Raw genomic sequence first — 16,440 nt, 5'->3', positions numbered from 1 at the left:
AATTTTGAATGAATCTCCCTCATTGGTGGCAGGGAAAACTAAGTACCTGGGCCATTATTTACTCCCTGCCAGTAAACTGAATCAGAATCAAGAAAGAGATGGGGCAGTTTGGTGATGTGGCATGCTGATCCTCCTTTTCGGTGCCAGTATCCCATTTGCACACTAGTTTGCATTCTGGCTGCTCCACTTTCAATCCAGTATCCTGCTTATGGCCTGGGAAAGCAGCAGAAGATGGTTCAAATCTTTGGACACCTGCACCCATGTGGGATACCCAGAGGGAGCTCCTGGTTTTTGGCTTTGAATCAACTCAGCTCTTGCCATTAAATTCATTTTGGAAGGGAACCAGCGGATGGCAGATCTCTGTCGCTCTTCTGCTCTGTCTCTCCTTCTCTCTGTAAATACAACTTTCAAATAAAAATAGCTTTTGTAAAAGCAGAGGTAGGACTTTAATCAGGTACTCCAACATGGATGAGAACATTCCAAGCAGCAGCTCAATGTGCTGCAGCATGGTGCCTACCTCTGCATGTTTTTAAAAATGTGTACTATTTACTTCTTAGAGCGACAGACACAAAGGGCTCCCATCCGCTTGTTTATTTGCTCCAATACCTGCAGTGGCTGCACTTGAGGCAAGTGAACACAGGAATGAAGAGAAACTTAATCCAGGTTTCATGATGAGTGGCAGGAATCGAATCACTTGAACCATCCCCTGCTACCTCCCAAGATCTGCATATGCAGGAAGCTCGAATCAGGAACTGAAGCCAGCAACTGTATCTAGGCACTCTGATGTGAGACCTGTAATCTCTGTCACTCAGCCATATACCTGCCTTGATTTGCATGTTTGATGGTGGGAGTTCATGGCTTCCTAAGCCATCTGTTGAGGGTCTAAGTCGTAAAGAGAGGAGAGAACCAAATTGTTGAGGAATACAGCAGTGAATACGCTAAGGGAAGGGCAGGATTACCAATCAATCCAACAGTCCCTTTGACCTTTGTGTCTCGAAGGTGCCAGACACTCTTTCTCATAGTCTTCCTGGCATTAAAGATAGAGTGTCTGGAAATTGTAATGAGGAACAGAGAAGGTTAGTGGGCTGGCTCACACAGTGCTGCAGTTTTATGCAACAGGTGTCACAGAATGTGCTGAGCATTGGCAGAATGGAAGAGGTGGCGCACTAAGGATGCTGAGCAAGAGAGCAAGGCCAGTGCCCAGAGGGACTAGAATCACATTTAATTTCTGAAAAAAAATACGACTATGTGACACATATGTGCTAGGTTTTTATTAAAAAGAATACTTAATCCTAGCAATCAGTTCTGCAAGGATCACTTAAACTCCTGCTGCTTTTTACAGGAGAACTTAGTGGGCGATTAGAGTAAACATTCATTTCTTGCCACTGAACACCTACAGCACTTCAGGTTTATGTTAAGTCTTAGCAATTGATTATATTTAATTTTGTATTTCATCATATGCTGACTCATAATACTCTGTTGTCACTACATTCATGCATTACAAGAATGAACATGGAATCTGGAGTCAGACAGAACTGGTTGAAATTGCAGTGTGTTAAGTTATTTAGTCTCTTTGATCTTCAGTTTTGTCATCTGTAAGATGGTGAAGAGAAAAGAAAAGGAAAGAGGAAAAGAAAATGATGGCTCAAGTAATTGAGCCGTTGCCACCCACAGAGTACACTTGGATTGACTTTCAGGTTCTGTGTATGTTGCAGGCATTTGGGGAGTTGGGCATGCAGGATGGAGTTTTCTATTTCTCTTTCAAATAAATACACACAAATCCAAAGTCCCTGATGCAGGTTCAGTCTGTTACACATCCACTGGTTGTGGAGAATTATAGCTCATTGATTCTGTAAGAATGACAAATCCCATTTTTAAAAAGGATTTATTTATTTTTATTGCAAAGTCAGATTTACAGAGAGTAGGAGAGAGAGAGAGGAAGATCTTCCTTCTGATAATTCACTCCCCAAGTGACTGTGACAGCTGGAGCTGTGCCAATCCAAAGTCTGGAGCCAGGAACTTCCTCCAAGTCTCTCACGCAAGTGCAGGATCCCAAGGCTTTGGGCAGTCCTTGACTACTTTCCCAGGGCACAAGCAGGGAGTTGGATGGAAAGTGGGGCTGCCGGGATTAGAACCAGTGCCTATATGGGATCCTGGCGCATTCAAGGCAAGGACTTTAGCTGCTAGGCCACTGCGCTGGGCCCAGACAGATTCCAGTTTTAAATGTCATAATCAACATATTTTCACCATTCTTAACTGCAAGGACAAGGATGTTTTTGGTTGTAAGTTTTGAGCCAGGAGTTCAATGTATTTCCATACCCTGAAGGCAATTGCCTCATCACTATGCATGATGGGCATGTTCCATCACAGGACTACAGGAGACATCTTCAGAGGAGGAAATAAGAACTGGTAGAATGATTTATTTCAAAGCAGTAGAGCATACTCCAGGGATAAAACCATATGAAGGGCTGATCAATGGAAATTGTTTGATTTTCTCTTTTTCAAAATCTCTAATATCCTTGTCAGGCATGTTTTACAATTAATTTGAGGGGCTTCTGTACCATCTTATTAACTGGAATAACCTTGAATGCCATGTCATTTTGAAGGCAAAATGAAAATAGTTTTGAGAACACAGAAGTATCCCTGTCTAATATGGAAACAGAAATAGAGCTCATGTGTGACTCATGACCTGGTGTTATCTTGGAGCATGCCAAAGCAGGAAACTAACGTCATTGGGAAACCAAATCACCTTTCAGGGTCACTGCATGTTTAGGGAAGTAAGAGTGGGGGAGTGTACAAAAACCTGAGAACTCCGTTTGAAAGAAAGCCTTGGGCTCACAAGAACGGAAACCTGGGTGGTGGCAGGTGAGGGGCATGATGAGGTTGTTCCTCTCACTCTTTGGAGGGTTGCCAAGAAGAAGAGTAACTTTTGTGCACCTACTGTTGGATTGTCATTCTCTTCTACTTAGTTTGAGGTCAGGTGGTACATTCTTATTTTAAGTTTTTCTTGGATTGTTTTTTAAATTAGAGATATTGATTGTGACTAGGACAAGGAGGGACTCCCAGGCTTAGAGTTCCAGATGAGCTTCAGTTCTGGTGTGGAGCTAACTGGCTTTGTGTTGTTGGCACATCTACTTGCTTCACTGGTCTCTGTTCCCAGATTTATAAAATGAAGAAAAATGTGAAGATTAAAGAGCTGGTTTCTATCAAAGCATCTTATCAGATGGAAAGCTCTGTACATGAAGCCATACCAACACAAAGTCTTAACATGATGATTATTATAAACTCTGCATATCCTCTTATAAATCAAAAAAGAAAATTTACCAAGGAGCAACAGCTTTACCATTTAAGATTTTGAAAAGACTTCCTTAGAAATGTATTAAGTGATCACAGAAGCAGGAAGAGAATAATAAAAAGTGAGACTAAAGAATATGCTTGAGATACCATTATCATCCTGAAAACTTCGGGGCATATTCCTCTCCGCTACCAGCATTTATTCCTATTTCTGTTTTAGTACTTAACTTGTGAATTGTGGTTCTTTGTGCATCTGTCTTTCTCTCCTAGAAGATTACTTCATTTTATTTCCTCACTTACTTGCAGAATAGTTGACCAACTCTGGGGAAATCCAGAAATATGTGTTTCATAAGCAAGACAAAGAACGAACTCAAAGTGAACACAAGAAGTTTGACATTCTAAACTGTAAACAGAGAATCAGGGATAAAATAAATTTACAAGGCAATGATGAAAACTTTTTAAAATTTATAGATTTTCAAAGGAGGGCAACTGGAGTGCTGAGCAATCCCAAAACTATCGTATATGGGGTGGCTGAAGGATTTGCAAACATGGAAGCAGAGAATATTCTATTGGTTGCATGTAGATTGAACAGGCTCTTGCTGTCTATCCTCACCATGGTGGGTTGTGGATTGGATTTGTGACATGGTTAACAACTTTGTTCCCTAACCTTGCACAGCAATCATTCATGCTCAGTAGTTAACTGTCCACTGAAGAAAATTCCTTATCTGTAAGGCACTATATCATAATCAGAGTAAAATGTCTATATTACTGTGTGGGAGAGAAATGAGCCCTGGAAATGGGAATTATAAAGATAGGAAATTCAGATTAGTATACAAAACAGCTTTCTAATCAGCATAAACTCATGAATGCCTCATGGGAGATACACAAGCAAATTCCAGGTGGTTATTCTTCAGTGTTTTAGAAACTGGCTTCCATATTAGGTGAGAAAATCATGTTTCTACCAAGGTCCTTTCTGTCTCTGTACATATATTTGTTGAAGAAAGGATCAAAACTGTGTGTAACATCAACTCCTGCCCACTCCATCACATTTCTAAATATAGCCCCACTGACCTGTCTTAGCATTGAAATCCCATCCTTGGAGACTCTAAGGAGGATCAATATTTTTCACTAGAAGAGCTCTTAATTTTTCATCATTATCTTATGTCATTTAACCCAATGTAACTGCAACTTAAAATGTCCCATCATCTTAGAACATTGTTAATTATATAATCCTTTAATAAAAATTTATACATTTACTTGATAGGGACAGTGAAAGAGGGACACACAAACACACACATGAGAGAGAGAATCTTCCATTCACTGGGTCCGTACCCCAGATGCCTGCAGCAGCAAGGGTTAGGCCAGGCCAAATCCAGGAACCAGAAACACCGTCTGTGTCTCCCCCAGGGGTGACAAGGATCCAAGCTTTTGTAACATCATTCACTGCCTTCCCAGGTGTGTTATCAGGATCAGAAGCAGAGCAGCAGACTCAAACTGGCACTCTAATACAGATTGCCAGTGCCAAAATGGAGGCTTAACTTGCCACGCCAACCATGATACAGTACTTATTATTTTAAATTCAGGTTGGTAAAAATCATTAAATTATCAAATATCAAAAAATCATAGTTTTTTAAAATGATAACTCTAGTGACAAGGAAGAAACATAAACATATTAAGTCACTGGCCATTGGCTCTACAGTGTGAATGAATTATTCATCCTTACTAAGAGTTGATGGTATATAGAGACACACAGTAGTTACCACTATGCGATAAAGAATCAGATACCCGGGACTGAGGTCTGGTTCTACCAAGCACTAGCTGTGCGACTTTGAACTTCTCCATGTCAAAACTTCCTCTTTTGCAAAATGGATCCTGTGATTATTAAGTGAAAGAGAATGGAACAATAATAATAGCAAAAATTATTGTTGCTACTCTAAGTTAGCACAATGCTAAGCAATGTTTAATTATCTTAATCCTACTCCCAGAGACACATTTCAGTTGGGGTGCAGAGACATTAAAGAAAGGTGCCCGAGGTACACAGACAGAGCAGCAGAGATGTGGAAAAAAATTGAACCCCTTTCAATGCTAACACCTTTGCTTCTGATCTCTAGTATATGGCTCTTTATTTAAAAGGTTGCTTTTTAGCTGGGCACTTGTAAAGGATTTTTAAAGCAAGAATCCAGATGAATAATAATAATAACAACAGCTAAAGTTTAGTGAGTGATTACTATGTTTTAGTCTGAAATTATAGAGAATAAGTTTTAGCCATTACACTATGCTTCCACTTTAAAATAGTCCTGGATCAAGTAAAAGACTTCATTCAGAAAACCAGGGAAGCACATTTAACTCTAGGATCCAAAGAGTCAGCGTGAGGAGGCCTCATAGATAATCAGAGCCTATTTGCATGTTTGATGATTTAAAAAAAAAAGATTTATTTTTTAGTTTGAAGGAGTGTAGCAATAGAGGGAAAGAGAGAGATTTCTATTTGCTAATTCCCTAGATGGTTGCAAAAGCCAGAGCCGGGCCACCAGAAATCCGGAGCCAGGAGTTTCATCTGAGTCTTCCACGTGGATAGCAGGGGTCCAAACATTTGAGTGATCTTCTACTGCTTTACCCAGGCCCTAACAGAAAGCTAGATTATAAGTGGAGCAGTTGGGACAGGAACCAGCATTGATATGGAATGCTCATGTTGCAGGTGGCAACTTTACCAACCACACTATGAAGTTGCCCCCTATTGATAATTTTGCTAGCATTTCCCACAAAACCAAGACGGGACTGAGTCCAAAAGACATAGATTAGCCTTCTTCTAAGATTTATTTATTTTTATTTGAAAGGAGAGACAAAAAGAGAGAGCTCTTCCACCTGCTCCTTCACTCTGCAAATGGACTCTATCGCAAGAGTTGACAGGAGTTTCTTCCCAGCCTCTCATGTGGGTACAAGGACCCAAGGCCTTGGATCATCCTCTGCTGCTTTCCAAGGCCATTAGCAGGGAGTTGGATTGAAGTGGAGCAGCTGGGACATGAACCCATATGGGTTGCTGGCACCTGCAGATGTTATTATTCATCTGGATTCTTGCTGTGCCACTGTGCCAGACTCTGGATTAGCCTTTTTAGGTTCACCATATGGCTGTAGATAGGGCTCTAGACCATTAACTCAAGAATACAGTTGGTTCTAAGTAGTAAAGGCATCAGCAATGCCTTTTAAAATTACTTTCTTCTGTAATTAATCTTGTCTAGGGACACCAGAAGAGAATACCATCTAAAATTTCCAATTTTTCTTACTGTATATTCCTAACCTCGAAGAAAAATCAAAGTCAACAGCTTTTATTAGGTAGCTGTCCTGTGCCAGGAGTTCTTATGACCTGGTTTAATCTTTAGCACAAATCTGTGAGGAAAATATCATACCTAAGGTCACACAACTAATAATGTCATTACTCAAAGCTCATCTCCTTCCAACAAGCCAGGTCACTGCCCTAGAATCTGTTACAACTTCACACACAGGGAAAAAACTGACTCATTTCATTTTAGTGTCTTTTCCAATTGTAAGAGTTACATTCTTCACAGCTTTATAAAATGAGGCCATTTACACAGACATCTAAGATTGTTATTTTCTTATATTTAATAAAGTTCGATTGCTTGTAAAGGCAAAATGACCTGCTATGAACATTTTCAAAATTACAAAGAGTCTAAAAAGAAATTAGTGTGAGCATTATGAAGTATTTCCTTGATAGATAGATACTTAATAAATTTATAATCCAATGAGGAAAAGAGAGGTGTTGATTAAGGGTAAGAAGTTTCAGATAGGGGACCAGTGTAATGACTCAACTGGCTAATCCTACACTGGCTAATCCCATATGGGTGCTGGTTTGTGTTCTGGTGTCTCCACTTCCCTTCCAGCTCCCTGCTTATGGCCTGGGAAAGCAGTGGAAATGACCCAAAGCCTTGAGACCCCGCACCTATATGAGAGACCTTGAAGAGTTTCTTGACTCTTACCTTCTGATTGGCTCAGGTCTGGCCATTGCAGTCATTTGGGGAGGGAACCAGTGAATGAAACCTCTCTGTAAATCTATCTTTCCAATGAAAATAAATAAATCTTAAAAAAAGAAGTTTCAGACAGAGGAATATGTTTTAGCGATCTATTGTAGAGAATGCTTGATGTATTAAATAATAATATATTGTATATCTAAAATTGCTGGAAGAAATAGGGTCAATATTGTGGAACAAGAGGCTAAGCCACCACTTGTCACATAGCAGCTCAGATTGGAGTGCCACACTGAATGTTAGCTACTGTGTTTCCAATCCATATTCCTGCTAATGCTCCTGGGAAGGCAGCAAATGACAGCCCAATTATTTGAAACCGCGCCACTCCTTTGGAACACCAGAACCAATGGATATTAAACTGGGAAGTTAGAGGGAATGATCACAGAGAGCCTGATGGCACAGCTTGAGTTAAGAGCAGCAGGTTTGGGGCTGAGTATGGCTTGGTGCTCAGCAAATTCATCTTTCCTTTCTTGGGTATATAAGGAAGCTCCATTTCCAGCCTCCTTGTCTCTAAGTAGAACTAATGACTAGTGTTGCCCTTGACCATGGTATGAAGTCATATGCAATTAAAAGTGAATGTCTGTTTCTCAGACTCGTCTCCTCTGCGTCCAAAAGATCCCTGCAAATAAAGCACTGTGATTTTGAGGTGTAGTAGTTCAACTTCATTACCTTTCCTGAGCTTGGCTCTTCAGTCAGAAGGTTGAGTCTGAATCCTGGCTCTATCTCTGGAAACCTGGGTTTCCTCTCACCTCCAGTGTCACCTTGAATAAACTACATAACTTCTCTATGCCTCAGTTCACTCATCGTAAAACTGAGACAATCATAGCCATCTCATGTGGTGGTGATGATGATAAAAGGAGATAACAAAGGTCATGCACTCAACCGTTTTTAAAGACTCGAGAAATATAATCTAATGAAGAGGAGAGAACAAGAGAATGTGCCAGATATTAGCAAATGATGGCCTTGGGTCAAATCTGTGCTTCTGCCTGTTTGTACACCCTCACAGTTAAGAACAGATTTCACACTTTCATTCATTAAAATACATTTTTTTTTGAGAAGTAGAGAGAGCAAGCATGAGAGAGAACTCTTGTTCCCTTCCCAAAGGCCAGAAGCAGCTAGGGATTAGGCCAGGTGAAGCCAGCCAGGAGCTGGGAACTCCAGCTGTGTCTTCTATGCGGTTGACAGGGACCCAAGTACTTGAGTCATCCCCTGCTGCCTCCCAGCATGCACATCATCAGGACCCAGAGGAGGAAACATACCTGGGCACTCAAATGTAAGACATGAAAGTCTTCAATTAGTGTTTTAAATGCTGGGGTTAAATGACCACACCAAGTTTATTTGTTTACATGAAAATTGAATGGGTTTCATTTTTCAGTATCCATACTATAAAGCTATACTGGAATACAGAAATATTCACTTCTTTAAATTTATTTATGACTGCTTTTGTACAACAATGACAAATAGTTGCAAAAGAGTTGATGTGGTCCCCAAAGTCGAAAAAATTTACAACCAATTTCTTAACAGAAGCAGTTAAGTGACTGGTGATTTTTAGGGTCAAATGCAGCAAAGATTAAGAAAGATAGCAAGAAGTGTTAAGTTCAGTTGGTCTGGTCATTGATTACTGGTGATCTTGATAACTTGTATTGGAGCTATAAAAGTAGAAAATAGATTTTGACACTAGGACACCTTGCTAGTTCTGTGATCTTAAGAAATCACTCAATTTGTATGAACTTCAATAACTTCAATTGTGAATTAGGGATTTACAGAGCTATCGTCTTCAGTTATTTTAAGGATTAGCAATACACATCAAGTAGAAAAGTGTCTAATTTATTGTGGGTGCTCTTAATAAATGCAAACTCTTCTTTCATTTAATCTGTTGCCACCAAAATTGTTATTCCTTTATACGTAATACCTTCTAATATTTAATACTTTGTCTTCCATGTTTTGTTGTTTTGTAACTTAAGTCTTTGCAGGGCCAGAAGCAGAACTGACCCCAAAATTGCAACAACCAGCTTGTGCATAAGCTGATTGGGGCAACAGACTGTGCCAGACCCTGTATTGGCAGCTCATACAAGAATCAGGTCTGGGATCACCTCAGATGAAGTTTCTTTGGGGATCCCCCAACTAAATTGCTGGCCTCACCAACCATGGGGAGAATTGCACGTTCCATGGTCTAACTGTGGAGTGCATGTGTCAGAGTTGGGCCTCCTCAGTGACTTAGACAGAGCAGTGGACAGCATATCCAGGTGCACACGGGGGACATGGCAGCACATAGGAGTCTGCAGAGAATACCTGGTACCACAACAGAAGATGGAGGACAGAGCAAACCAAACAACTACCCCAGTCAAGTGTTGGCAGTGAATATCTGGGCAAAAGGAGACTCTAAGGTGGAGTATGACAACAGTGGATTCTGGAGAAATTTCATTGTGCTTGGAGTGGTGAGACCAGCAGTAACTCAGAACCATTGAACTATCAGAACCTCTTGAGCAGGACCATCAGAGCATGCCCCACATCAGGATCCTGGGATGGTGTCAGGTGGCTCTCTTCCATTCCTGGTATGGAAGTGATTGGGAGACTGGATGTGACTTCTCCCCTTAACTCCCATCTTCTCTTATATACAGGAAGGAAAAAAAAGAGAGAGAGAGAGAGAGAGAGAGAGAGAGAACGTGGATTGGTGATCTCACCCACCTTCCTGTAGCCCTTGATCCTTTGTACCCTAATCAACTATGTAAAAATCTTCAAAAATAAAAGTAATTATCTTTTGAATGGGGGAGTGGAATAATGTTTGAAACTTTCTTCTCCCTCTTCTCTGTGCTCCCCAGCTTTGGCTAAAAGCCAACTGAACGCATTCTTATGGGAGTTGTTACTCCCATCTGCAAAAAAATGTGTGTCACAAGTATTACAGTTCATAGGCCTGACCCATGTGCCCAGGCCACAGCAATTGCCCATCTCCAACACACACTCGGAAGCTATTTTCACAAGCATGAGAACTCTTCCTCAGATCACAAAGGGGAAGACTTTACAAGTATCATATAAATTGACACATATTTATGATAATTTTAATATTTAAACACTTACATGAAAAACACTGTGCTAAGGTCCTTATGGTGATGAGTTCAGTAAGTCTCCACAATGTCTCTGGGAATAATCATCTCCACTTAGCAGATAAGAAAATTAAGACTGAAAGAGTAATTTGCCAAAGGTTAAACACGCAGTTACTCAGTAGGAGTACGAATGTAAGGTATATTCCCTGGGACCCACACTATGCTATCTGCCATCCTAGCCTCTAGACACAGACCCATTCAGGGATACAGATTTGGAGCATCTTTAGTTTCTGGCTCTGAGGATCCCAGCAGAAGAAATGCCAAACAACCACTCATGATCTAAAATTACAGTCTGCATCAAAAAAATTAATGTAACAAGAAAGCCCATTGATAGAGCAAATACAAGGCTTCATTCCCCAAGAACTTAAAACAGTAGAAAAATCTGAAGAGTCTTATAATAAGAGTATTATAAATATTCAAAGAAATAAAACGAATATTCAAAAATATAAGATACAGTTACAATGGAAAATAAGCAGAAATGGGAAAAGAAAGATATTTTTCTAGCAAAAAAATAATTGAAATACAAATTTCTTTAACATGTTGAATAGTAAATTACCTGCAACTGGAAACAGATTTAATGACAAAGCAGAGTATTGCTTAATTATAAAAGCAAAAAGCTAAACATTTGTCAGCTATAAGAAAGGATTTAAGAATTAGCGAGAACACAAAGATAGGACTGACATACTTGTAATCTAAAAGGAGTTCCAAAGGAGAGCGCAGAGGAGATGGAACAGAGGCTATATTTTAGCAGGTGACGGTTAATTTTTGCAGGCATGGAAAAAACCAAGTCCCAATGTTGAAGAAACACATCCTGTCTTGAGCAGGGCTTTAAGAAAATCTCACTCTTCTTTTCTCATTCATTGAATAAGTTTTAGGACATATTGAGCATCTGCTGTGCTCCAAGTTCTATTTAGACACTTGGGATATGTAATTGTATAAAATAGTCAGTGACTTTTGCCACAGAGTCTACAGTCTCATAGGGAAAACAGATAAAATAAAATAACAATTTAAAAATAATAAACTAGTAAATTCTTTAAAGTTTCATAAGTGAGGGCCCAGTGCAGTAGTTTAGCAGCTAAAGTGCTCATCTTGCACCTGCTGGGATCCCACATAGGTGCCAATTTGTGTCCTAGAAGCCCCACTTTCCTTCCAGCTCCTTGCTTGTGGCCTGGCAAAGCAATAGAGGACCCTACAGCTTTGGGACCCTACAACCTTGTGGGAGACCTAAACAAGGCTCCTGGCTTCTTGGCTTCTAATTGGCTCAGCTCCGGTTGTTGCGGCGACTTGGGAATTAATCGTAGGACGGAATATCTTCTTCTCTGTCTCTCCTCCTCTATGTGTATCTGACTTTCCAACAAAAACAAAATAAATCTTTAAAAAACAAAAATGTTTTAGAAGTGAGAAGCTCTTTGAGGAAAGTTAAATGAGACCAGGAAAAATGAGATTAGTAATGCAGAGAGGACAAATTACAATAGTCAGGATCCAGTCTCATTAAGTCTCACCAAAAAACTGAGACTCAAAGACTTAATTTTTTTTTACAATTCTTTTTTTTTTTTTTAAGATTTTTACATAGTTGATTAGGGTACAAAGGATCAAGGGCTACAGGAAGGTGGGTGAGATCACCAATCCACGTTCTCTCTCTCTCTCTCTTTTTTTTCCTTCCTGTATATAAGAGAAGATGGGAGTTAAGGGGAGAAGTCACATCCAGTCTCCCAATCACTTCCATACCAGGAATGGAAGAGAGCCACCTGACACCATCCCAGGATCCTGATGTGGGGCATGCTCTGATGGTCCTGCTCAAGAGGTTCTGATAGTTCAATGGTTCTGAGTTACTGCTGGTCTCACCACTCCAAGCACAATGAAATTTCTCCAGAATCCACTGTTGTCATACTCCACCTTAGAGTCTCCTTTTGCCCAGATATTCACTGCCAACACTTGACTGGGGTAGTTGTTTGGTTTGCTCTGTCCTCCATCTTCTGTTGTGGTACCAGGTATTCTCTGCAGACTCCTATGTACTGCCATGTCCCCCGTGTGCACCTGGATATGCTGTCCACTGCTCTGTCTAAGTCACTGAGGAGGCCCAACTCTGACACATGCACTCCACAGTTAGACCATGGAACGTGCAATTCTCTCCATGGTTGGTGAGGCCAGCAATTTAGTTGGGGGGATCCCCAAAGAAACTTCATCTGAGGTGATCCCAGACCTGATTCTTGTATGAGCTGCCAATACAGGGTCTGGCACAGTCTGTTGCCCCAATCAGCTTATGCACAAGCTGGTTGTTGCAATTTTGGGGTCAGTTCTGCCTCCAGCTCCTCTGTCTTCTGCACAAACCAGTGGGGGTTACAGCCCTATCTGATCCTGTCCACAAAAAACTTGGCCCTCACGCAAACCAGTGGGAGCTGTAGCCTAGTTGGAGAGACCCTCTATAACCCCCATAGGCCCTTCCCCTGCACTGGTTCTTGTGCTTGCCAATATGTACAGCAGACTGGTTTAGTCTGTCCCACATATCATTCAGTACAAACACATGTCAATGGGCATTGAAGCCTAGTTCAACTCAACCAGCCCTGCTACCCTGTCCATACACATGTGGCGGATGCCATTCTCTTCCTAACCATGCCTGCTCCAGTCCAGGCTCTCATGCTCACCAGTTGTAATGGCAACCCAATAGGGAGGTGCCCACTGTTTCCCTACTGGACCCACTCCAAATTCTGGATCTCACACTCTCCAGGTAGTTTTGCAGTTCTACTTGACAGCATATTCTCCCTGTGCCAGCACCTGTCAGTTGATTCTGCAGCAAAGCCCAACCAACCCATACCCACTCTAGCTTATGCATGCAACAGTAAGAATAGTCAACTCAGTCTGGCTTTCCCTGATCCAACTCACATGAGGCCAACAGGTGTTGTAGCCCTGCCTGGTATGGTTTGCTCACATCTCAGCTCTCATGTTCTCCAGTGGTAGTGGTGGTCCAGCAGGGGAGCCCTCCACAGTATCCCTACAGGCTTTGCCCCATCCTGTGTGCTGGTTTGGTGCTGCGGCCCAGCCTGGCATGGCCCACCACACCTCAACATTTTGCAGTGGGTGCTGTAGCCTGGTCGGACCTTGCTCACCCCCAATTCCAGTTCACTCTGGTTGAGGCTACAGCCTACCCCAGTCCAGTCAGCTCCCAGTCTCGGCTCTCATGTGAACTGACTTGTGTTGCAGTCCAACCCAGTCTGACCCACACTCCATTCTGTTTCTTGGACTTGCCAGTGGGTGATGAACTGGCCCAGTCTGCTTCGTCCCAGAACTGTATGTCAATGGGTGCCATTACCTGATCTTGTCTGGGCTGCTCCCTGTTGTGGTTCTTACAGTCACCTGTAGCGATTGCGTCCTGACAGAAGAGTTCTCCAAGCTCCTCCATCAGAACTTCTCCCATTGCCAGATCTCATGCACACCGGTGGCTCCATGGTCCAACCCTTCTTAGTCCATTTCCTAGCAGGAACAATGGCCTTTCCTGATTGGCCCTCACCCATTCCGGTTTTTACGGTTGGGTGTTACAGACCAGTGAGCTAAGATTTGGTTGGCTCTGCTTGGCCTTCCCCCTTCCAAAATCAACCCACAAAGTTGCCAACGGATGGAACTACCTTGCCCAGCCATCCTGACCCTTAAACCTGGACCAAGTGCTCACCAGTGTGAGCTATGACCTATTAGGGGAGTTTCCAATGTTCCCCCACTTGACCCACTCCCAGACCTATATTTCGCATATGCCAGTGGGTGTTAGGTCCTTGCCTGGCATAGCCTGTCCGCCATCTTGGCCTTTGTATGAGTTGGTAAATGTTGTGCCAGCCCACCTCACACCTTATTTTAGGGTGCTCATGTGGGTCCTTCAGCCTGGACCTGCCCAGCCGACTCTTAGCCCCAGTACCCATAAGTGATGGCAGATTCCATGTTCATACCTAACTCGACCCATCACCACTGTAACTCTTAAGCTAACTAGTGGTACTTGTATTTGCATAGGGTTGCACTTATATATCCCCCACAGACTCTACAGGTTCTCTCGTGTGCTGGTTATCATCACGGCCTTACCTAATGTGACCTGTCCCCTGTTTCGACATTTAGTCTGACACTGGGATCTAGCCCTGCCAGACAGGTTCCCAGCCCTAGCTTTCAGCAAAGTTCCTTGCTAACAAGTCCATCTCAGGATTCCCATGTGGGCTAGTGCATTGTTCTGACCCATACAGATCTTCTGGTTTCTCCCCTCCAAACCATGAGTTCTCAGTCCCCTTGCTTACCTGTAAGTTCATTGGCCCTGTCATTGGGAATCCCTCAGGAGTCATTTCTCACCTACATGTATGGTGACCTTATCCGTGGATGTCCCTAGGCAGTAATTCCTCATTGGGTTGCCAGCAGTTGAAGCCCATTGATGTTGATGCCATGGCTACCTGAGCCAAGATGGCACGGCTGGTTTTAAGCAGTCAGTGAATTTCCAGCTGTGAATTTCCAGCTTGGAGGCTAGGCTGTGCACCCTCCCACCAGCCAAAAGCGGCTGGTGAGGTGGTAGGTCCTGTACAGGCGCCCAGCCCTTGCCAAGATGGCACCATCTGGTTTAAAACAGCCTGCACTGTGAATTCCTGGCTAGGAGGCTACATTATACCCACCCCTGCACTTTTTAAAGTTGTTCAAAATTATTCTTTAAAAATTTATAGTTTTAATTTTGAATTTTATGATACAATTCTGTGGAGTGTGGGATTCTTCCCTCCCCCCGCAATTCCCACCTCCCAACTGATTTTCCCCATATTGTGACAATAGTACAGACCTTCACAAGGAGTTGCATTTCCATCAGTCTGTTATTTAAGTGTGCCCCAACATTGTTGGTACAGACAATGTCAGACAGACCATCATCCTAGACAGCCTGTCATCCCATTGTCTAGGTATGTCCAGCAGTTTCATTGAGAGTCCCTCTTTGCACATTATCCCTTTTTAAAACTAAAGTTTAACTAAGAAGTAGAATCATTTGGCAACTATTTTGGATCATTAAATGTTGCAGCAAGGAAAGCTCTTCTGCAAGGCAAGAATGACCCAGATACATTTCTTTACTTTCTTCAAAAAGAAAATATATTTAACTCCTCAACTGTGTTCTCCTTGACCATCATTACCTGGCAAAGGCTGAACATTGAATGACAGAGCCCTGAACCAGTAGCTGCTTTTCAGCCTATGCAGCTAGTTTACTATCAGGATTAGATGGATAGATACACAGGTAAAATTTGGGGCAAGGGAACCTCATTCCTATGTCATGTGATTTTTCTCCCTTGGGCTTTTCATTAATGAACTGTGGTTTTGGGTCTGTAGATAAATGTGAGTCAATGATAGTGAAAGACAGTCATGGACTACCATGATTTTTCATGGAACAAGTCATCAATTATGTATATGGATTTCACAGAATGAAGATTCATAATCCCAATTTTCAAAATAATTTTACAAAAGCTAAATTTAAAAACATGCGAATAGAGACACATTTTAAAAATTTTGATTACCTGATCTTCATTATCAGATCCTGTATCAAGGAGCTCCCCAGTGTCCAGCATCACTGAAGGATCAAGGTCGTTTGAACCTAAGATTAGGAAAGAAAAGATCAGCTGATGGAGGGTATCTATGTATGCTCCTAAAGCAAATGTCTGACATGAGTTTTCCATAGTGCCTCATGGTTACAGTAAGTACACAACTTAGTGTTAGACTTTTCCACTCTGCAGGCTCCACATCTGATTAGAGACTCACGATGAAGTTATTTTCGATGCTTATTCTGCTCTTTAGGAGACATAGGGTGGGGAAGGCTAATTTGTCAGCAGAAAGGCTAATTACCAAAAGACCAAGCTGCTAATTCTGACTAGTGGTGGAGGTGATGGTAGAGTTGGGATTCTTCACAAGGAACTACTTTGTGAACCTGAACTTTGAACCTGAAAACAGGTTGTCAACAGAAGAAGCAATTTCAAGGCCTGCCAAAGTAACTGATATAGAAGGAACAC

At 41.9% G+C, this 16,440-nt stretch overlaps 1 protein-coding gene across 1 annotated transcript in view; it reads right to left on the bottom strand.

Annotated features, from left to right (window-relative positions):
- AK5 (adenylate kinase 5) overlaps window positions 1-16,440 on the bottom strand; it is a 275,978-nt gene that overhangs the window by 104,369 nt on the left and 155,169 nt on the right. The window contains exon 8 of the mRNA XM_058658212.1: window positions 15,952-16,028. Within this exon, the coding sequence (XP_058514195.1) occupies window positions 15,952-16,028 (77 nt within the window). The remainder of the gene's footprint in view (window positions 1-15,951; window positions 16,029-16,440) is intronic.

Source organism: Ochotona princeps, chromosome 2 (assembly GCF_030435755.1).
Source record: "Ochotona princeps isolate mOchPri1 chromosome 2, mOchPri1.hap1, whole genome shotgun sequence".
Classification (NCBI taxonomy): domain Eukaryota; kingdom Metazoa; phylum Chordata; class Mammalia; order Lagomorpha; family Ochotonidae; genus Ochotona; species Ochotona princeps.
This window is presented reverse-complemented; position numbering and strand designations above follow the sequence as displayed.